The 23,837-nt window shown below is 37.3% G+C and overlaps 1 protein-coding gene and 2 long non-coding RNA genes across 12 annotated transcripts in view; 1 reads left to right on the top strand and 2 right to left on the bottom strand.

Moving 5' to 3' along the window:
• LOC144312239 (uncharacterized) overlaps positions 1 to 1,957 on the bottom strand; it is a 57,614-nt gene extending 55,657 nt beyond the window's left edge. For both annotated transcript variants that reach the window (XR_013377733.1, XR_013377734.1), the window contains exon 1: positions 1,527 to 1,957. This is a non-coding gene — a long non-coding RNA (uncharacterized LOC144312239). The remainder of the gene's footprint in view (positions 1 to 1,526) is intronic.
• RTKN2 (rhotekin 2) overlaps positions 1,481 to 23,837 on the top strand; it is a 79,650-nt gene continuing 57,293 nt past the window's right edge. For 6 of the 9 annotated variants that reach the window (XR_013377728.1, XR_013377727.1, XM_077894656.1 and 3 more), the window contains exons 1-3: positions 1,485 to 1,626; positions 8,204 to 8,400; positions 22,307 to 22,365. Coding sequence is in view for 7 of the 9 variants with exons in the window: in XM_077894656.1 (XP_077750782.1) it covers positions 1,567 to 1,626; positions 8,204 to 8,400; positions 22,307 to 22,365 (316 nt within the window). In the remaining 2 variants the exon portion in view is untranslated. Of the gene's footprint in view, positions 1,627 to 5,552; positions 5,846 to 8,203; positions 8,401 to 22,306; positions 22,366 to 23,837 lie in introns of those variants that run through there. The other 3 variants (XM_077894655.1, XM_077894652.1, XM_077894654.1) reach the window with 3 other exon arrangements.
• LOC144312237 (uncharacterized) overlaps positions 15,519 to 23,837 on the bottom strand; it is a 47,272-nt gene continuing 38,953 nt past the window's right edge. Inside the window, exons 2-3 of the long non-coding RNA XR_013377732.1 lie at positions 19,693 to 19,761; positions 15,519 to 15,672 (exon numbers count right to left, since the gene is read on the bottom strand). This is a non-coding gene — a long non-coding RNA (uncharacterized LOC144312237). The remainder of the gene's footprint in view (positions 15,673 to 19,692; positions 19,762 to 23,837) is intronic.

Here is a 23,837-nt window from a genome sequence, read left to right as displayed (position 1 = left end):
TGGTGAGCATAAGAGAGAGGTGTGCATTGGGGGAAGGGTACCTAATGACTTTGGAATTCAGATCTGTGTTTGGAGAGAATGAGGTGAACTCATTGTGTTGGTAATTTTGAGCTGTATGTATTTTATAGTTGTGTGTAAGGATATGGGTCATTTCTAATGACCCATACATTCCTAATGTAAGGGAACGGTCATTCCTAGCTGGGCAGCTTCTAGTATCATCTATTCCAGAGGGCCTCAAAGAAGCAAATTACCTAATTGAGAGGATGGGCACTCTTCATATTTTCAGAAGTAAATCTCCAAGCCAACTGCCTAAAAAAGAGCCTTGTGGATAATGTGACCATACAATTTATATATATATATATATATATATATATATACACACCCAATTATGGAAGGAAAAGGGCCTAAAGCCTTCTATGAGGTGATGGTGGGAGAGAGATGATTTGGTTCATTTTGCACTGTGGAGAAAACAATGTCAGAAGTCAAGAGAAGAGTCCCGGGCAGCCCGGTGGCTCACCGGTTTAACGCCGCCTTCAGCCCAGGGCATGATCCTGGAGACCCGGGATCGAGTCCCGCATCGGACTCCCTGCGTGGAGCCTGCTTCTCCCTCTGCCTGTGTTTCTGCCTCTTTGTCTCTCTGTGTGTCTCTCATGAATAAACAAATATGATCTTTAAAAAAAAAAGAGAGAGAGGAGTCCTGTTGTCTTTTCAAGGATAGGCCAGGACACGGGATTGTAAGAACCTTACAAAGGGCCTGAAATCCTCAGCACTTAAAGATTCCATACCTTCCCATTATGATTAATAATAAAAACCCTTTAAGGAGTCTTTGTTTCGGTTTTTAGGGACAGCCAAAAATGGGGCTCTGGGAAAAGACTACTTCACTCTGCCATCACCTTGGATGATGATCCAAGGTGGCTCGGTGGGGAAGGAGTAACGAGAAAGTATTTTGCAAGAAAAGAATAGACTACTTTCAAGAAAGAAGTCTTCGCCAGAAGAACAGACCACTTGGGCGTGTGTGGTGGGGGATCTGCGATCACAGAGCAACTCCTGGGGCTAAGAAAACACCTGTGAAACGCCAACGGCATCTCAGCAGCCGGACTGACCGAGTGACCCCGGCCGACCTGGCCGTGCGCGCTGGGACCGGGCCACAGGCACCTGCTGCCGCGTGGGTCCGCGAGGCGCCCGAGAGCCCGCCCGCACCGGGACGCGGGGAGAACGCGCTCCGCGCCGGGGACGCGCCTCGCACGCCACCAGCACAGACCCCGCGGGGTCGGGCGCTCCCCGCGCCGCCCTGCCCACTCGGGTCGCGGGCCCGCCCACACCCCGGACGCTGCCTTAAGCCCGCCGGCCGCTCCCGCTCCCCGCTCCCGGCTCCGCGGCCGCTCCCCGCTCCGAGCCCCCCCGCGCGTGCGCCCTGCGGCTGGAAGCCCCCCGCGCCCCTCCCCCCGCGGCCCGACTTGGTACGGCCCGGACGGCGGTTGGCGTCCTCCGCGGCCCCGGCGAGCGGCGGGCTTTTCAAATCTCACCTTCGGAGGAGTGGCGGCGGCCCCGGCGGCGGCGCTGGACATGCAGGGGCCGAGCGGGAGGCGCCCCGAGCTGCGCCTGGCGGGCCTTCCCGCCCAGCAGGTGAGTCTGGCCTGGTGGTCGAGGCCCCGTGTCTCGCCCTCAGCCTCGACCGGAAGCAGGGAAGGGCCGCGAGGCCGCCTTGCGGGGCTCCGCGGGGCCCGAGGGCTCCTCAGCCCCCACGGCCCGACCTCTCCCGGAGGGGGCCCGACGCACCTGCCCGCAGCTCCCGCCGCCCTCCGGGGCTCGGACCCCCCAACCCCGAGGCGATGCGGGGGGCGGGGGCATAGAGGCTCCGGCCTCCCCGAGCAGCGCGCCCGAGGCCCGGGCAAGACCGTGTGCTGGACGGGAATACGAGCCCTGGAGCCGCGGCCCCTCAGCACAGAAACTCGAGAGGGCGGGGCCGGAGGAGCAAACCGCCGCCCGGGAACTTGAGGAAAAGTTGCTTTGAGGGTGGACGCTTCTTGAATTGGAGAAGAGGGGCGTTTGCTGTTTCGCCATGTAAAGCGTGTGTTAGAAACCCTTTTACTTCACGGAGACCAACATTTTTTTCCCCCTTAGGGAAATCAGTTCTTAAAATGTTATATTTGCCCCTTAACCATAACGTTGGAGTCTTAAAAGAAAACTGCTGTCATCAAGCTGGATCTTCACTTCTATTTTAACCTCCACCTTCTCTTACCTAATTCTGAGGAAGATTAAACCCTATGAAAATGCCAGTTTTGCAGGTCAGAATTGGTAGGCTATTAGCAATTTTATATGCTCCAGCCTATTACCTTTGCTTAGAAACCTATTATCTTTTTTTTTTTTGAGACCTCAAGTAGATACAAAATTGTTAGGAAATCTTCAATGATACTGAGAAAAATAAAGCAAGACATTAAGAGTCGTTATGCAGAAAAGTCTAACTCCTTTATTAGTAATGCTGTTTTTGAAATGCCGGCATTTCCAAAAATTTCAGACATTCTGATGTAAGATACTTTTTTTTTTAAGATTTTATTTATTTATTTATTTATTCATTCATTCATTCATGAGAGACACACACAGAGAGAGGCAGAGACACAGGCAGAGGGAGACGCAGGCTCCATGCAGGGAGCCTGACGTGGGACTCGTGGGACTCGATCCAGGGTCTCCAGGATCATGCCCTGGGCTGAAGGCGGTGCCAAACCGCTGAGCGCCCCCCCCCCCCCCCCCCCCCCCCCGGTCTGCCCAAGATACTTCTTTTCTGTCCTGTCCCTTTTGTGCTTTGGCTGTCTCGATTGTTAACAAGATCTTGATTTCTAGTGAATTGGCAATTTGTTGAGGTTCTCGTGTGTGTTACACAGGTGTTTGTATAGTCGTTCAAGTAAATTTGTTTAGCTGCTTGTAGCAGTAATATTTAGGAATTATACAAAAGAGAGAAGAGGATAAGGTCATGAAAGAAGCTTAGCTACATGGAATGAAAATAAATATTTAAATATGCACAAGGGCTGGATTATTTACATGTGAGAAAGTGTAATATTTAATGATTTTGAGGCATCAAGAAAATAGTTGAGTTGTGGAGTTCCTTCTGTTTGGATCTTGGATAAAAATTACGAAATAGTAATAGGTTTCAACCTAGTGTTTGCTGTTTTTCTTTTGATCTTAATGAACCTGCCATCTAATAGGGATAGGACCAAAGATTCTTGAGGTAGTTGGAACACTAGTAAAAAACCTGTACTTAAACCTTGGAGTCATCTGTGAGTACACACAGCATAGAGTATTCTATGCTTTGGAGTCAGATTCAGGTCAAATCTAACTCTGCTTGTTGTACAAAACCTTGAATACATTACCTGTTATTTCTAAATCCTTGGATTCCACAGTTGTGAAATGGGTAAAATGCTTATTCCAGAAAGTTCCTGGGAATTGAGAACCTCTTTAAAATACTTAGCATAGTACCTAACACTCAGAATGTGCTTGAGAGAAAACTGTTTTCTTACTATCTTTTGTCCCATTCACCTGAGATGTTTGGGCAGCAGGCCAAATCCAAGGACCCAGAGGGGTCTTGTAGGACCAGCCAAGAAGGTTCTTGGCTTCCTACAGGATGGAAACCCTACATGACCCACAGGAGGTGAAATAGTTTATTGAAGATACAGAGAGAGCAAATACAGATGAATGTCTAGGAGACTTGGAAAGAAAAGGAGCATATGTCTTAGTTTGGGGCCTGGGAGTTTTATTGAGGATGATGGTCTGGAGTATGTGTCTTCTCAGGCATCCAGAAAATGATTAGAACAAAGATTAGTACCCAAAGTGTCATTGCTGGGAGTGGGGGGTGGGGGTGGGTGTCTTCGCGTCAAGATGTGTAGCACTGGTAGTCTGGAACACACATACGGTAGATTCCTCCAGACATTTTCATCTGGTTCTTCCTTAGATGTTATCTGTTCTAGAGAAATCATGAGTTCCTTCCCGTACAGGGAGGATGTGCATTATTTGCACTATAAGGCATGTGTAAAGTGGGGTGTGGGTACAGGTCCTGGCAAGAATGGAAGCAGGAAAAGGAGCAAAAAGGTTTTTATGGAGTCCTTCAGTTTCCTTGTCTCATTATCTCATTTCAGTAATATATACAGAAACATGAATTATTTCTCTAATGCCATTCCCCAGAATGACCACTATTCATGATTTCTAGACTTTTTCTGTACATAACCAGTTCTTAAAATAACACACTATTTCTTTTACAAGGATGTATGCTATATATACTCTTGCAGTCTTTTTCATCATGGTCTCTTAGCTAACATGGTTTACCTATATCCATTAGGTGGGTGATAGCTTCTATATGGATTACTACAGTTGTCTTAGTGGCAGTGCAACATTTTTTTTTTTTTAAGTTGGCACTTAATTTCAAAACTAAGGCCATTTTCTTCGCACTTCCTTTGTTCCATTCTAGGTCTTCAAACCTAGTATAATCTAGATTTGCACTTTTAAATTCTTTCCCTATTTCATTTTTAGCGTTATCCTGTTAATTTTTATCAGCCTGACTTTATATACTTGCATGATAAGGACCGTGCCATAAGCCTCTGTTTGACTTATAAGGAAGCTCTTTAGAAAATTGAAGAAATGGCAAGAAGAAGATTTTTCTCCCATTCTTTGCTTTTTCTGGAGACTTGCTTTTAGACACTTCTACAAGGGATGGATATATGCTTTTGTCTGGAGTCCTACTCGGTCTTGACTCCGCCATTATGGTTGAGGCAGGAGCAGTAAAGATTTTAGCTCCCTACTGTTCCACTCCGAGGTTAGTAAACATCATCCTTAAATGCTCAGTTTGTGCCCTCATTAGATGATCATTGTTCTCACTGTGGATTAGCACATCAACTCTTACCCCAGGAGCACTTTGTACCCCTTACTAACCAAAATTAAGTTCTTTGATTCCATATAGACTTTCTTGGCTGGAGTCATCACTTGACCAGAGAGGTTTTCTCTGTGTGAAGTACAAATGTGTACTGAAAGAAGTTGCATGGAGAATACAAAACTGGCTAACATCATGGCTCTTTTTTTTTTTTTTTTTTAAACCCCAGTACATTCGAAAGCATCCATACACTTAACAGTTCATCTTCCTCATGTCAGCCCTCCCAGATCCACATCTGCTCACTGTAGAATAGGGGAGGTGAGGTTATAGTTAAATATGTATGTAAATTTGGCTGGGTTAGGGCTCAGCAAACTATATCTGTAAAAGAACAGAGAGTAAATATTTTCAGCTTTGTGGACCACATGGTCTTAGTTGAAATTACCTCTGCAATTGTAGTTTGAAAGTAGCCTTAGATCATACAAGTGGGCGTGACTGTACCACAGTACAAGTTTATTTACAAAAGACAGGCATTGACTGGGCTATAGTTTACTGATCTCTGCTCTAAAGGATAGAATTCTAATATTAATATCTATTAGATAGATCTCATTTCCTTAATGAATATTTAATCTCACAGATAAGGTGACTTAATAAACAAGCCCTAACTTTGCATTTCATTTCTGCACTATTTCCCAAGCCTCTATAATTTTAAAGTCTTTATCAGTGAGTGATGAGAAGACAATCTTCATTTATAAGATGGAAACCCAGGAAGCCCAAACTGATTCTTTAATGTATTTGTGGCCACCTACTGGTTCCTTAAGATTGTTGCAACTCTCCAGATTGTGATGGAATTTCAAGTACTACAGGAGTGGATCTCTACACTGGCTATACATTGAATCACCAGAGGAACTTAAGAAGAAACAAAACAAAACAAAACAAAAAACACCAAAAAACTCAGGCTCCACCTCCAGAAAGTCTAATTGTTTTGTGGTGAGTCTTCAGTTTAGGTAGTTTTATAAGGCCCTTCCCCTACGAGAGGTGATTCTAATGTGCAGCCAGCTTTAAGAATCGCTGTGCTGGTTCATCTGGCTGCCTCACAGTAACATTTAAAAAGCAAAATTGAATTTAATGGCACCAGATGGTATTTGTTTATATTTGAGTTGTGGGGTAAAGCTATTCATCCTGACTTCAAGTTGCTCCCTGTGTGCACTCTCTAATACTAACCAGCCTGCCAGAGTTTATTTCTATAGACATATGGGCCACATAGATAATTCTTATAATTAATTATTAATTACATTAAAGAAGAATTTACTTTGGGACTGGCAAAGTCATAAAAAGATGAAATGGAATTGTTGAAGTTCAGCCATGTTTAAAGAAGGAAAATCTGCAAACGACTACATTTATATGGTATGCCAGTTATGAGTTATACTACTAAAGATGGTTTTTATGTGGTAATTACATGATGTAATTACACAAGGTAATTAACCAGATCTGTTTTTCTGCATGTGAATAGTACTTTTGATTGATTTGGATAGTCAAGTTAAATCATCTACTGCAGCTTCTCTCCTAGGGCAATTTTCATAGACTTGCTCTTTTGACTTTTAGGTTTTCTTCTTGAAAAGATTGTCTTTTTAATGTATGGCACTTATTTTTTTAAAGATTTTATTTATTTTTTCATGAGAGACACACAGAGAGAGAGGCAGAGACACAGGCAGAGGGAGAAGCAGGCTCCATGCAGGGAGCCTGACGTGGAACTCGATCCCGGGACTCCAGGATCTTGCCCTGGGCCGAAGGCAGGTGCTAAACCACTGAGCCACCCAGGGATCCCCAATGTCTGGCACTTTTGTTGTTAGATTCCATTTACATTTTTTGATACAGATTTTGATCCAATTAAAAGTTTTTTTGCCACAGAAGCCAGGATGGTCACTTTACTTTTAGTAATAGACATTCTGGAGCATTATTATGTTAATAGTATAGTAAAGAGTATCCAATGATTTATAATTTTTTAAAAAGCTACTGTGAATTAACTCAGAATAAGTACATTTCAGTTTATAGAATTTTAATGTTATATGTGTAACTTGTGTATAGAACCCCAGGGCATTGCAAGACTTTCAGAACTAAAATGATTTAGTAATTTCATGATGACTTTTTTTTTTAAGGATTTATTTATTTATTCATGAGAGACACAGAGAGGCAGAGACATAGGCGGAGGGAGAAGCAGGCTCCTCACAGGGAGCCCAATGTGGACTCGATCCCCGATCCCGGGATCACAACCTGAACCGAAGGCAGGTGCCTAACCTGCTGAGCCACCTAGGCGTCCCTCATGGTGACTCTTAAAACTAAAGTAAACATATACAAAAGTACACTCTAAATATCCATTCCAAAATAATAAATAAATAAATAAATAAATATCCATTCCATCCAATAGCTAAAGCCTCTGACATTTTCTAGGCACAGTGCTTTCACCCTTCTGAGATTTTATTTACATTGCTTACCATGTCTGCTAAACCTTAGTCCCTTTCCCAGCTTCTTCTGTAGAAAATTTTTCCTTGGTTAATTCAGTGTCATCAAACACATCTTGCCATTCCACAATACAACTTATATAATACGTACATGTGCTGTGTTGTTTACATTAGTTACTATATTCCTTAGGTTGTCCTAAAACAAGTTAACAAAACTGGGTGGCTTTAGACAGTAGAAATTTATTATCTCATCATTTTGGGGTCCAGAAGTATGAAATCAGGGTACCTACAGATCCATATTCCTGCTAAAGAGTGTGGGAAGAATTCTTCTTGCCTTTTCCAGCTTCCCATGGTTGCTTGGTGGTCCTTAGCTTGTAGACTCATGACTCCCATCTCTGCTTCAGTCTTTGCATGGAGTTCTCTCTGTTTCTTCACATGGCTTTTCCAGAAGAACAACAGTCACTAGATTTATGGCCCTCATGACTCCAGTATCCCCTCATCTTAACTAGTTATCTCTGCAAAACCCTGTATCTGAATAAGATCACATTCTGTGGTTCTGGGAGGACAGGAATATTTGGGGGACGTTATTCAAACTCGTGAAGTTATGCTAAGAATATGTAATGTTTCTCACACTTATTTCTGTTCTGTTTCTTCACTAGATTGTAAAGACTTCCAATAAAACAAGAAATTCAGGTTTTGCAAAGAGCATTTTCAAATAGCTGTATCTTTTGTGCTATCATACCTCAAAACTTTGTTACTTTCTCAATATGTTATAACATTAAAATGATGGCTAGTACATTTTCCATCTATTGGGGTAAAAAGAATGTTATAATTTTGTATTTTTGCTATCTTTTAAAAATGCTTTCTCTCTCTCTCTTTTTTAAAGGACTGCAGTATTCAAGAAAAAATAGATTTAGAAATTCGAATGCGGGAAGGAATATGGAAACTCCTTTCTCTGAGCACTCAGAAAGACCAGATCTTGCATGCGGTTAAGAATCTCATGGTATGCAATGCTCGAATAATGGCTTACACATTGGAGTTACAGAAATTAGAAGAACAGATTGCAAATCAAATTGGAAGATGGTTAGTAGCATAGTTTTTCCTATGGCTTTTAATGTACTCAAGTATTTGAATTAAGAACACAATATAATTTGACTTTAATGTGAACTATCAAATCATCAAAGCTTTTAAAAAATAAATGCACTGAAGTAGTCTCTGATATTATAACATTTTGGCACTAGAACTCAGAGTATATGTTAAAGCAGCAGTTTTCACTAGGCCATTTTGTTGTAATCTAGATGGTAAAATGAAATGGTTAAGAAGCAGGAACTGAGGGAATATTTTGAAAAGGACCAAGACTGGGGCCTCTGGGTGGCTTAGTTGGTTAAGCCTCTGACTCATAGAGCTCTTCAGCTCAGATCAAGATCTCATTGTTGTGAGATTAAGCACTGCCTCCGCCTGGGCTCAATGTTCTAAGGAGTCTGCTTGAGATTCTCTCCCTTTCTGTCTGCCCCTATCCCCCCATGCTTCTGCATGCTCCCCCCCCCCCCTCTCTCTCTGAAATGATAGATAAATAGGGATGCCGGGATGGCTCAGTGGTTGAGCATCTGCCTTTGGCCAAGGGTGTGATCCTGGGATGGAGTCCCACATCGGGCTTCCTGCTTGGAGCCTGCTTCTCCATCTGCCTATGTCTCTGACTCTCTGTGTGTGTGTCTCTCATGAATAAATAAATAAAATCTTTAAAATAAATAAATATATAATAAGATGATAAATCTTTTTTTTAAAGGTCCAAGACTGATAGCTGAGTATATAGAAATGTGAATTTTTTAAAAAATAAATTGCTTAAAAAATGCTAATAAAGAGGTGCTAGCTGAGAGTAATTGGAACTTAGGTATAGAAATTGAAATGCACACTCCTTTCACATGGTGAACATAAGTCCTAGAGAGGCAAGCAAACTGACTCAAGGATGTCACTGGCTAGGGACAGAAGCTACGGAGAGGTTACTTAGGATTTGCTAAGTACGTTTTAGTCCTTGCTCTTTTGATTATTACTCTGTGCTGCCATTTGGTATCAGGTCTAGGATTTGTATATGAAATTTATATCCTGTCCTTTTTACAATACCAAGTCTTAACTTGAACCTAAAAACTGACACAGCTCAGTGACTAGATGTTAGTTTCTTTTCTAATATAAATGTTCTTACAACACCAGTTGTTGATCAGTTTAAAGCTCTAGCACTAGCGAAGAATTTCTCTTTATATGATAGTGGCCATTTTGCTGTTACCTCCACTAAATTCTTGAAACATAAGATAAAAACACAGATTACGAAAAGATTTTTGTAAAAATAAAAAGTTGATGAGATTGTGATAAAATAAAGACTTGTGTACAAAGTAACTACTGTTTATTTGCAGTACTCCTTTTGGATAGCTATTTTCTCTGTGCCAGAGTTCCTTCAGTATGACTGGCAAGATAATATTTACATTTTGAAAATTAAGATTATATTTAAAACCTAATCTGATACATTTTACATCATTATTATTCAACAAATGTCAAATTATTTTCGTTATTATATATCCCTGACATTATAAAATGAAATTACTCTTGTGTCACAATTTAGGAAAATATTTTTTCAGATGGACACACCATAGTTTGAGTCAGTGTCTCTCAAACTGGTTTGCATATATCAGTGAAAGTACATGACTATGTGTCAGGAGATATACAAAGCCATAGGATAAATATGGCAGGTCTTTTTTTTTTTTTTTTAAGATTTTATTTATGAGAGAGGCAGAGACATAGAGGGAGAAGCAGACTCCCCATGGGGAACATGATGTGGGACTTGATCCCAGGACCCCAGGATCACCACCTGAGCCAAAGGCAGACACTCCACCACTGAGCCACCTAGGTGCCCTGGCAGATCTTTTTAAAACTATGAATTTTTAGGATAAAACATGAGAAATTTGGAACTAAGGTATGATTTGGGTAATTCTATTCACAGGGATATATGTTCTCGCCTAGTCCTTTTTTTTTAGATTTTATTTATTTATTCATGACAGACACAAAGAGAGAGAGAGAGGCAGAGACACAGGCAAAGGGAGAAGCAGGCTCCATGCAGGGAGCCTGATGTGGGACTCGATCCTGGGTCTCCAGGATCACACCCCGGGCTTCTGAAGGCAGCGCTAAACCGCTGGGCCACCGGGGCTGCCCTCCCCTAGTCAGTCAGTTATTAATTAATTAATTAATTTATTTATTTATCTTATTTATTTATTTATTTATTTATTTATTTATTTATGAATGATAGTCACACACAGAGAGAGAGAGGGGCAGAGACACCGGCGGAGGGAGAAGCAGGCTCCATGCACCGGGAGCCCGACGTGGGATTCGATCCCGGGTCTCCAGGATCGGGCCCTGGGCCAAAGGCAGGCGCTAAACCGCTGCGCCACCCAGAGATCCCCCCCTAGTCCTTTTTAAGGACATTTTTTTAAGAGAGGACTGTTTGAGTGGAAGAGTTTGAGAAGCACTGGTTTAAGTACAGTGTGGGGGATCCCTGGGTGGCGCAGCGGTTTAGCGCCTGCCTTTGGCCCAGGGCCCGATCCTGGAGACCCGGGATCGAATCCCACGTCGGGCTCCCGGTGTATGGAGCCTGCTTCTCCCTCTGCCTATGTCTCTGCCTCTCTCTCTCTCTCTGTGACTATCAAAAATAAATAAAAATTAAAAAAAAAAAAAAAGTACGGTGTGGCACTCAACACTTGCTATTATATCACCTCTCATGGTTACATGCAGTACTCCTCTAGGAATTCATATGTTTTCATACTTACATATTTATAGTGAATTATGAATTGACCATTTTCTTAATTTGGTAGTATGACTTAGTGCTAAAGTTACCTATTTATGAAAATGTCAAATAAGCTTAATCCTTATTGGGTTTATATAAAAAAAGATAGGAAAAAATATCTGGGACTCTCAACTGGAAATGTGTGTGATTTTCAGTTTCTATAGGGATTATCTTCATTAGATGAAAATAGCTTTGCTGCTATACACACCTATTTGTTCATAATTCATGTAAAAATGTCTCCCCTAATTATAAAATTATTTATTTAAAGGAATCTGAATAACCTCTACTAATTCTTTTGTCTACAATTCCATTTTGTTATGTGCATATATAACCTGGTATCACTGATCAAATATAACTGGAAATTATAATACTTCTTATTACATAAAAATGATCTAAATATTAAGGAGAGTCTTACAGTAGTTTTCAGTGTCCAGAAGAAAGTTATGTAAATTATGCCATTTCATTAGTCAATCAAATATTTACTGAATAGTACTTGTAGAACGATTATTAAGTACTGTGTTGGTGTATACAAATTCAAAGAACAGAATTTGTCAAAATATGAAAATATTTGTATATTAACAGTAAAATATTTTACCTTTAGAGACTCAGTAGCCTGTTCCTTAGCTTTGTTTAATAGTCTTTAAGGTAGAAAAATGCTTTGTTTTTATATTGTTACCAGAGTTAAAATAGCATTTTAATGAGTCTACTGGCCGGCAGCCCCGGTGGTGCAGCGGTTTAGTGCCGCCTGTAGCCCGGGGTGTGATCCTGGAGACCCGGATGAGTCCCACGTCGGGCTCCCTGTATGGAGCCTGCTTCTCCCTCTGCCTGTGTCTCTGCCTCTCTTTCTCTCTGTGTCTCTCATGAATAAATAAATAAAATCTTAAAAAACAAAACAAAACAGTGAGTCTACTGGCTACCTCTAGTCTACCTTCTCTAAAATTTTATTATAAAATGTCAAAAAATAAAAACAGACAATACATCTATCTAGGCTTTGTCAAAGAAGAATCAAGTCAGAACGAAATGGTAGACTTGAAAAAGATCTGATGAAAAAAAAAAAGAAAAAGAAAAAGATCTGATGAAAGAATTGGATCTGAATCTTCTAGATTACGAAGGATGGATAAGGTTGGTTGGGTGAGTAGGAGGAAAGTTCACTCCAAGAAAGAAAAATAGCAAAATAAAAGCTCAGGATGAAAGATGACCATGAATTATTTAAGAGAAGTGAAGAGATGTATTTGGTTGAAGTTCAAGGTGAAGCCAGAGTTGAAAAACAAGGGGGAAGCAAGATTCAGGAAAGTTTAGAATGCTAGTTGGCAGGTTAAGAGTTATTAACTGACAGATTTCCGGGTCCCAGATATGCTAGGGTGTGCACAAATATTCCATTATAAACTGAGAGAGGTAGAAACCTCTTTATTAAAGACTTGGCAAATGGGATTTTGCAATATTAGATCATTGTTTCAAAGAACACACAGTGACTATGTGGCTAGGACACGAACCCTGATGACCTAAAAGCCTGAGTACTCCTCACTCATGTAGGAAGTCAATAGGTGTTAACTAATAGCCTTTGAAGTGCCAGATAATTGTGGTAAGGTGTTTGCAAATGTCACAATATAAACTGAGAGAGGTAGAAATTTAAATTCTTTTTAAACTTCCTAGCATGCTTTTTGTCACCTTCATGCCTATTCTTAGGTTCTGACTTTTGTTGGCCTCTATGCTTGTCATGTTACAGAGTGTCAATTATTGTTCCCTACTTTGTTTATAGGGAACTTTGTTTATAACTTTTTTTTAGTCAACTTTTAATTATGAAATTCATATGTAAAAAATAGAATAGTATGATAAAAATTGTAAGAATAGTATATTCTTTACCTAGATGGACCAGTTAATAGTTTACCATATTTATTCATCTACCCCCATCTTTGTATTTATACACATATGAATATTCACACACATTCATTTTTTATATTGATTCATTTGAAAATAAGTTGCAGACAACATGGCATGTACATCTCAATGGTTCTAAAAACATCCTGTTACAGAGCCAAAATATGATTATCATATGTAAAATATTAACAGTAATTCCAATGTAATCATCTAATATTCAGTCTGAATTACTTTAAACTAGCTGTTAAAATCTTTTATAGTTGTTTTTCCCAAACCAGAACTCAATCAAGGTTCATGTAGTACATGGTTGATTTTGACTGTTTTCTTTTAATCATTTTACTTTTTTATAAAGACTTATTGCCATTAATAGAGTCTATACTTTACAAAAATATCCTTTAAAAATATCCTGCATTTTTGGGACGTGTGGGTGGCTCAGTGGTTGAGCGTCTGCCTTTGGCTCAGGGCATGATCCTGGGGCGGGATCGAGCCCCACATCCGGCTCCCTGCGAGGAGCCTGCTTCTCCCTCTGCCTATGACTGTGTCTCATGAATAAATAAATAAAATCTTTTTTAAAAATCCTGCATTTTCTATTTATTTCATTATCTCTTTATGGTATCATTGAAAACTTTTCTCCTGTTTTCTGTTTTTGCTGCACCTGGAATTTGGGTCTAAAAGCTTATTTATAAGACTCAGGTTAAATATGTTTTTGGCAAGAATTTCTTTAGGGGAAGTTGAGTAAGATCGATGCTGCCAATGTGAATGTGATGGGATAATAACTGGCTCTATCACTGTACACTGCAGTTTGATCCCTTGGTTTGGATGAGAGTTGCTTGATTTCTTCTTTGTGATAGAATGGTTTTTTACTTGCAGTTCTAAGTTATCTTTGGAACATTATGGGACTAGGAGAGTACTCTGTTATCTAAGTAGCTTTCACTTAGTGATTATATCCGTTTATGATCCTTGCCTATATTATTGTAATGGGGTTTGCAAATAGTGATTATCTAACACTATTATTTTTTCTACACTTTTTAGCTTCTGTAAGGAAAGGTATTCCTCTCCTTTCTCTCTCCATAGAATCATGGATTGTTATTTACTCAGTGTATTATCATTTATAGCCATTAATCTTTTTGATCGATAAATTGTCTAAAATTTGATGGAAATTCCTTCAGACTGACTTCTTTATTCTTTTAACTTACCTCTGTTAGTCCTTAAGAACTTCATTGGGCACCTGGGTGGCTCAGCCCGGTGAAGCGCTTGCCTTCAACTCAGGTCACAATCTCGGGGTCCTAGGATCCAGCTCCTTGTCCTCATCCTTGGGCTCACTGCTCAGTGGGAAGTCTGCTTCTCCCTTTGCTTCTGCCCACCCCCCACCCCCCTATGCACTCTCTCTCTCACTCTTTCCCTCAAATAAATAAAAATACCAAGAAAAAAAAAACTTTTGAAAAAAGAACTTCCTTAATTTCTAACACAAAAAAGATGACCCAGGCTTGTCCTGTATTTTCTGAGCCTCACACTTAGAATCAGCCATTTGTCTAATGAGTCCTGGTTCCCTTTAATGGTGAATGGTATTTTGAAATCAAGATCTGGGCACTGAGTGTGCTCATTGCTATTGGGAATCACTGTTTTTAGACCTTTATAGTAGACATAGCTATGGGAGAGACTTTTAAAAAAATTATGAGTTTATATTGATATTTGTAGGTTTTTGTTTTCTTGAATTTTTAGCTTTTTTCTTGTTCTGAAAATCTTAATTCCTAATAACAGTAATTTGTTTCCTTATTTGTTTAATAATATGATTATATAGTTTCATAATTTTAGTATTAATATGATTATTGACAGTAAACCCACCTAGGCAACTTCAGGATTTCTTTGCAGGTCTTTTCTGACATTCAGAAATTATGAAAATTTTCTTGCCTACGAAAAGTTTGAAAGGATTGGATTGTACAAAGACTCAATATACCCACCACCTAGATTCTCCAATTAATATTTTAACTACATTTGCTTCATTCTAAATTCATCCTTCCATTCATCTGTCAATTCATCTTACTTTTTGTGATGCAATTCAAAGAAAGTTCTTTTTGTGTGTGTGTCTATATCATGCAAACATCCTATACATCCTGTGGATAGACAGGAGACCATGATTAAAAGTTACTTAAAATGATCTTTTTCTTTCTGAATGGTTATGTTATCAATCTCCTAAACAGAGTCATCTATTATTTCAATTTGAATTTGCCTTTTTTTTTAACCCTTGGAATAAATTATCTTCTTGGATATGTACTGTTTCTTTTTCTCCAACTTGCAATTAGTAGCACCTACCTCTACCTTCCACTCTTATGTGGCAAGCATTGTGAACTGATTTTTTTTTTTTTTTTTTTTAACCACCATAGGTTTTGCCTGTTCCAGAACTAAAATAGATGGAACTGTCTAGGATATACCCTGCTTTTGCCTTCAACATAATACTTGTGAGATTCATTATGTAACTAGTGATTTGCTCCTTTTTATTGATAAGGAGTATTCCCTTGTATGACTATACCATGGTGCCACTCCCTTGTAGTGTTGACTCTTCTCTAATTTCTTCTTGCTTTTGGTTGCTTGCTCGTCCTTTCAGGTAGTTGTTTTTAAAGTAGTTTTTCCCGATTTTATGTTGTTTTCTGTGGGAAACAGAAGATGGAGAGGGAGAGTTTTTCTAATATGGGGTACTCAGTCATTACCAAAAGAGGAATTCATTTTTTGTCTGATCAAACAGATTATTTTTTTCAACTTTAAGGAATATTTTGTAATTTTCTTTCTGACTTAAATAGTCAATTTTCATAACTTCCAGGGGCTTTTAAAGTTATATTTCTTTTTACCATGATAAAAAGTTTAATATATATGTTCAAAAACATATGTTACTGTTTTTCAAGTCTTCTATAGCCTTGCTTATTTTTTGACCAGTTAAACTGTCTTGGACTGAAAGATAGGTTGAGATTTTTGTTACTAAGATTTTTCGGTCACCCCTTGTATATGTGGTACTTTCTGTTTTATGAAATACTTGATGTCTTAGCACTGTGTACATACATACATGTTGCTAATTGCATCCTTTAGTATTATAAAGTGTCCTTTTGTTGCTATTGTCTCATAGTGCTTTTAGATTCTGGGATTGCCTGTTAACAAAATCCTAATGCTGGGCATTTCTTAGTGTTTGCATTTGTTTGCTTTTTCTTTGCCCATCTCTTTATTTTAGTCTTTATGAATCACTTTGTTGGAGGTAAGTTTCCAACAGTATTCATCCCAGAGTTGGGTTTTACATTATGAGCATATCTGAAAATTCTAGGGGGGGTTAAGCCTATTTACATTTATATTACAGATATATTTGGTTTTGGCTTTGTCACTTTCTTTTATGTTATGTTGATTTATGTGTATTATAATTGTGATTTATGTTTTAGTATTTGATCTATTTGTTCTTTTTAATTTTTTTTAAAATTTAAGAGTTTTTTTGGTTACAGTAGTTACTAGAACTTTTTATTTATTTATTTATTAAAGATTTTTTATTTATTTATTCATAGAGAGAGAGAGACAGGCAGAGGGAGAAGCAGGCTCCACGCAGGGAGCCCGACGCGGGACTCGATCCCGGGTCTCCAGGATCACACCCCAGGCTGCAAACGGTGCTAAACCGCTAAGCCACCAGGGTTGCCCCAGAACTTTATATTAAAAAAAAAAAAAATAACTATACGGTAACTTTATAATGACTTTAGCTTCTTTTTTCCCCTTACTTAGGCTTTTACTATTTTGTTTTTTTCTACTTTTAATGATATTATTTGTCTTCACTTATCATTTCTGGGAAGATCAGTGAACTTATTTTCCCATATTTTCCTTCTCTAGTTTTCTATTTTATTTTGGTTGTTATTATTTTCCAGGCTGTGTTCTCCTTTGGTTGAGAAGATAATATTTACATGCTAATCTTGGTCTTGTTTCTCTCTTTTGTTTTAGTCTTTGATTAAATATGTATAATGTTCACTACCTTTTTGTACTTTTCCAAAATTATCTCTTGTTTGGAGAAAGGTTATGATCTAGTAGATTTCTCAATGTGAGTATAGCTTTCTTCACATTCTTTTATGTTTAGAATGCTTTCTTTAGTGTTCGTACTTAAAAGCACAAAAATTTTAATGTCGAATATTCTTTCTTTTGTAAGTGACTTGGTCTTCTTGTCTAGAGGCTGAAAATAGTTTTCACTAAAAGTCTGATAATTTTATTGGAGTATGTTGAAGGGCTGAGCACTTTGGCTTACTTAAAACTCTTGTAATATGTAGATTCAAGTCTTCTATTTTCAGACACTTTTCCTGGAGTTAAAGCCTCTAGAATAAAGCATTTAGTGTCTCATTATTTTGTTTTTAGTATTTAAGGACTCCAATTACATATAAGTAGGATCTTCTTTGCCTGTCTTCTATGTCACTTTCTCTTTGATGTTTTAAAAAAATCTTTATCTCATTTTTGTCTTTTTGGCTCTTCTCATTCTCATCCACTATGTCCCTTAATGTACTTTCAGTTTTATGTCTTCATCCTTGGACACTTTGTATTTTACTCTTCATTTCAGAAATTATTTTATTTTCCTTTTTCTAATTTATTTCCTGTCTTTACCTCTCATTTTTTGTTCATATTTGCCTTTCATTTGTTCTTTACTAGTCTGCAGCTTTAGATTTCAGATTCCTCACTTCTTTCATATTTGTAATAGCTTATTTAACTGCACTTAATTCATTTTAGAGTATCATGTTTGTTACTTTATATATATTTTTTTTTGGGGGGGGGGAGAGTGGTTGATGGAGTATTTTTATTAGCTGAAGCATTTTGACTCCTGCTTTCATTTTATAGTAGATTTCTATGGATGTTTGGGTCCCTTTTTTTTTTTTTTTGTTTGGTCCCTGGTTCAAATATACAGGATGTAGAGTTTTCCTGGGCCAAGTGATGATGGGTAGGTAGAGGGGCTTTCTTGCTTGTTTATTTGTTTTTGTCTAATTGTGTTTTCTATTGGAACTATAAAGAGCAGTTTCTTTAATAAATGATGTCTTTGGGATGTTGGTTAGTTGGTTTCCCGATTTTTTGATACTATTTTATTTCTTGAGGCTTTTAACTTCAGTTGCTTCCTCTTCCTTCTCCTTCCTCTTCTTCTTCTTCATTTTCATGAGCAGACCTTCAAAGGATACCTCTTTCATTGTGTGTCTCTTTTCATAAGACTAACAGCTTCTGAACCAGAATTCTTTTTAGACTGCCTTCCTTTCAACTTCCTAGGAACCAGTGCTATGGTATCCATCAGGTCTTGTGTCCATTGTCTTTTCTTCTAGGAGAGAGATCACAAGTTGATACTGTGTTTTACAATGGGCACCTGACTTCCAGGAGCTGGCCTTGATGGTTTTAGTTACCAATTTTCCCACTTACATGTAAATTGAAGTTTGTTTTAGTCTCTGTTTTCTAGTTATGCTGTAAGTGTGGACGATAGGTGATTTTATTTGCTTTCCTTGTTGATCTGAAAGCTTTTGTAAGATACCTGAAGAAATTCAGATTTAGTGACCATTATCTTACAAGAACTAGGAAGTCATACTCTGATCACTTTAAAAATGTTTTAGTCCCTCTTCTACATAAGCTCCAAGTTAAATACTGAGGCCAAAAACATATGTTTCTAAGAATGACATAGAATACGTTTAAAATATTATTTCATTTGGTACCTATAAGCTAGGTAGATATTTCTTCTATTTTACAGATGATGATGCTTAGGCTAAGAAGTTAAAAGTAACTCTTCACCAGAACTAGTTAACAATGGTAAGAGTCAAACCTAAGATTTAGTCTGAATCTACTAAATACTCCACGCTCCATCAAAATGGGCACATAATTTCATTTCATTCATTATTCACTAAACATTTATTGAGTGTCTTTAAGGTGCTGAGCTATATACCACGTACTGGTGATTCAGCAGTGAACAACAACAACAAAAATCCCTATGCTTCTAGAGCTTACATTCATTCTAGTAATAATAGTCTCTCCTATGGCAACCTGCCAATGTATCTCTTGTCTTAACTTCTGAAATACTTTGATTTTGTAAAAACATTATTAGTCAAAGTCATTTGTAGCACCTAAGTATGTATATCATTCAACATAATTGTGATTTTAATAATGCCACACTAAACAGTTTCTCATATTCCAGTTGCCTGATTTATTGCTTATATACTAATAAACTGAAAAAAGAAAAAGTACAGATGGCAAGTAAAAATTGCATACTCCTGGTATTTCTACAACAAAATATGGTATATTAAAGAATTGATTTTATTTTTTAAACTTTATATTATTTGGTGTCTGTTGAAAGAGTTTATTATGTCAAGGTTTGAAATAGAAATGTCTTCCCAATTTAACATACTTATGAAGTTATTAATTTTATACCACATAATTTAAGATGTTTAAAATTCCACATTAAGCACTGCTGAATGTTTTAGTTTTCACTTATTTGCATAAGAAGTGAAGGATTTTATAACCTGCTTCCAAATAATGGAATCCTAGTTAGAATTCTTATAGTACTTCATTAAGAAAATATAAAATACTTTCATCATTGTGCAATTCCTCATTATACCTTGTTAATTTTGGCAAATAAATGATATTTTAAATTCCCATATTGAGTAATATAAAATAGGATAATCTGTACTTACTCAATTTTAATACGGATTTTTGAGCAACAAAGTGGTTGATGGGCACCCTCTGTTGGTCATTTTATTTACCTACAAGCAGAAATTAATAAAGCAAAATTAAAAGTTTGTCTTCAGTACTTTTATCTCTGTCCTTTAAATTAGCATTTACAAGTCTCACCAAAATAATGCTCTAAACTGAGTTTATAAGAATAAGGTATACTACTATTTAGCTGTGCTTGTTTGGATAATTTTGTGGTTATTTGCTTTTTCCTTAGGCTGGCTCTCTAATTGTAGCATTTAGAATTGGCATTAACATTGCAGATTTTCAAACAAGTATTTATTTAACTGTAGCAAACTATTAGCTACAGTAGCACATTATTAAACAGAGAATGTTTAACAATTTTATTGTCAATTTGGATTAATTAGAAAAACATCACATTTTAGCACCCTAAATAACAGTTTGAAGAATTATTTGAATTGAAAATAATACAGGCATCAGCAAAATGAGGCTGAATTACTTCAGTGTGTCTCTCATTTTTTAAAAAAGAGATTTAATTATTCTGTAAGATTATATGATTAAATGGATTTATATTATAGTTTGATAATATTTATATATAATAACTGTTGGCTGGCCCTAGAAATGCCTATGCAAGTACATTATAATTATAGAGAAGAAAGCTGTACTCTGCCTTGTGAATAGTTTGGTGGGATTTTTTTTTTTTTTTTTTTTTTTTTTTTTTTTAGTTTTTTGGTGAATATTCAGCAAGTTTGCTTTTGGTGGCTCTTATATTTCAGAATTTCTCTTACCTGCTAAGACTTCATGTTTAATCCAATTTAGTAATACCTAATGGATCTCAACTTTAGCATAATCTATGGCCTATTCCATAGTGCTCAAATTACTCACTATATTAGAGCTTTCTTGTATTTCTTCATTGAAATAAGTACTTTAAGAGTTTGTATTATGCATTGCTCATATAGAAGGTGTTTTTAGAAATATTAACTTATAAATGCCAGCCGGCTGTATATATATTGTATTTTTCTTATACCGTTTTGGGGAAATTGAGATTTGTGTTTGATTTCTAGTGTGCCTTATAGTAGGCTATTCAATTGAACTTTTCACTCTGTGATGAATAATCAAGCTAATGTTCTGCAACATGACAAACTAAACTTGCGTATAAAATACTGAACATGACTCTTTTAAAATTTATGATTCAGTGCAACATTTTTGAATAATGAGTACTTTTATTTTGTACTTAGTGAATTCCTTGTTTTTAACTTAAATACTAATATGACCAGAGAGTAATTAGATAGGATCCTGAGAAATTTATGGCTTTAGGTCTACTACATTACTTTAGTTACATTACTTTAGTTATACCTTACATGTAGTTGTATAAATACTATATACATATCCTATGTAAATTTATCCGCTTACGTACATCAGTGTATTATTTCAGCTCATTTGGTGTATATTTCACTTAAAATGCTTATGTGCTTAATCCAGTAAGAGAATGAGAGAAGTAGACTGATATTTTATCTTTAAATTTTAATGTATGATAAAGAATAACTATATAATCTTTCTAACATGCCTACTGAAATGCAATGAGATGGTGTCATACTCTTCTGAAAATTAGTCACACTTCAAAATTCCACCAATCTTTCTCCAAAAACTCTCTTAGAATCAAACAGTATCCAAATGGAAAGTTTTTATCTTATCATATATTTGAAGTATCTAATTAGCCAGTAGTTAATTAGGTAACCAAATTAAGTGGAGACCCCCTCCCCCCAAAAAAGTGCAAAGCAGAATAATCTGGGAAATATTGCTCCAGAAATGCAATACTAATTTCTAAATGTGGGATTATTAGGAAATAAGATATTGGAAAAGTATTCAAGGGTGGGATTGATTCGACTTAACCAGGAGATAATTATTTTGAGTTGTTTTTATGGTAATATATTCTAAAGTTAGATCTGGAAGTGTCTTATATACTAAGAATTTTACTTGAGACTTTTTCTATTTTCATGATAATGTTTTGCTCTCCATATTTTATTTTTCCTGCAGAGCCACCCCTTCCTTTAGCGCCTGAGTTATTGTTTTAGTATATAGTTTTTTTTTAATTTCAAAAAGAAATATTATATGATATTTCTGCATATAAATATATAGGACATAACAAATGTTTGATATTTGTTAGAATTTTATAAGGATAAAGTACTCCTGAGCAGCAAGTTCATGGTTGGGAAGCTCTTTAGCTTTTTCAGGCAGCTATAATCTGGTAAGCTAGAAATGTGATTTATGAAATGGCAATCCAAGGTATTACACTTCCTGGGACCTGGACAAATCTTGTACATCTTGCTTATAAATAAGTGTTCACAGAAGGCTTTCATTGTACAGTAAGCCAGTATATAATCATCAGGGATGGAAAGCTTATATGAAAAATGAAAGAGTTCCTCTATATATTTCTCTTAAAGGCAACTAGCTGTTGACTAAACATTGTGAAGTTTGAGTGAAGTAGTTTATATTATCTGGAAGTCATTATGCATGGATATGTGTCTGTTTTTAATATTTAGGCATTTGTGAAAGATTGTTAAAATATTGCTTTAGAAAAGATCATGTTTTCATTCGTTTTTTTCCTTTTGACAGTGATGTGAATTTTGAAAGTAAAGAACGAACAGCATGTAAAGGCAAGATTGCCATATCAGGTATGCTATAGATGGATTGTTTTATATTGCTGAATAAATTCTTTAAAGTACCTACTTGGAGTTGTTGGAGGTTTTTTTTTTTAAGATTTTTATTTATTTATTCATGAGAAACACACACAGAGAGGCAGAGGGAGAAGCAGGCTCCATGCAGGGAGCCTGATGTGGGATCGATTCCAGGATTCCAGGGTCACACCCTGGGCCGAAGGCAGGTGCTAAGCCACTGAGCCACCCAGAGATCCCCAGAATTGGTGGGGTTTTAATTTCCTGCATCCGTTTTTTCCCTCTATTTTATTTTGCATGTATTTGTGCTAAAACACTGTTTTCATCATTTGCTGTATGTTTATGTAAGATTTTACAGTTTGGGAAAACTGTTTCGTGTACATTACATGTATTATGCAGTTTTCTCTTGAGTGCAGTTTTGTGAAATAGATAGGATAGTTCTTTTTCTAAACTTAGAGGTTAAATGACTTCCATTAAGTGGTTTAGCTGGGCTGCAAACTCAAATCTTTAACCTTCCATTCCTTTTCTGCTCAGAAGTTTCAATAATATTTCTAATGTTTGTCCAGGCTAGAGGTTCCATGAGGGTTGGAACTCTTGTTTGTTTTGTTCATCACAGTATACCCTGAAGCCAGAACAGTGCTTACACATAGTAGTTGCTCAGGGGTATTGATTGGATAGATGACTGCTTCTTGTTTTCCATAGGATACAAAACAAACTATCCCCCCCAAGAGTTTTCCATACTGACCCAACTGTTTTTCTAGCCATGTCTTCAACTCCTGCGCGTAAACGGTCTGTGTTAGTCAGACATTTCTCTCCCAGTTCTGTCAATACACTGCCTGCTTCTGACACCCAATTAGCTCTTGAAATAACTATATTATCTTCGGGATCTGTTTGCTCATCTATAAAGCCTTCCCTGTTATCATTCCAGCTGGAAATGATGTTTTCTTTCTTTGAATTCCTAATGCTAGATAGACGACCCTTTACCACTAGATGGCACTTATGCTGTGTTGTCTCAGTTTCTCCAAACTGTTAAGGAAACTAGACAGTGGCTTGGAGATGCCACAGAGTGAAATGAACGCAAGGCTAACTCGTGTACACTAGTTAGGTAATGTACCTTTTACAAATATTATCTCATCAGTACATTTTGGGAGCAACAGACCTCCATCAGCCCTTAAGTAATAACTAGCTTGTTTCATTGGCCAGAAGCCTTGTTCTCTTAGCTCCAGGGAACATGCTGCTGCATTTCAGGCTCTCTCACTCAAGGAACGGTTTTTAGAAATGTCTTTATGGATAAACAAAATTCTCATGCAGGAAGGATAGATTTGAATTTTATAATATGTAATTGTCCTAAATCATAGGAATTGCCCTCAGCAAAAAATTCTTCTGAAAAGTAACTGAACTATATAAAATCTGTTCCTTTTTTAATAGTTATTTATATTCATATTTTCATCTTTCCAGTTATAAGACTGGAA

This window comes from Canis aureus, chromosome 4 (assembly GCF_053574225.1).
Source record: "Canis aureus isolate CA01 chromosome 4, VMU_Caureus_v.1.0, whole genome shotgun sequence".
In the NCBI taxonomy this organism is placed as follows: domain Eukaryota; kingdom Metazoa; phylum Chordata; class Mammalia; order Carnivora; family Canidae; genus Canis; species Canis aureus.
The sequence above is the reverse complement of the archived record's forward strand: the minus strand, read 5'-3'. Positions and strand labels throughout refer to the sequence as shown.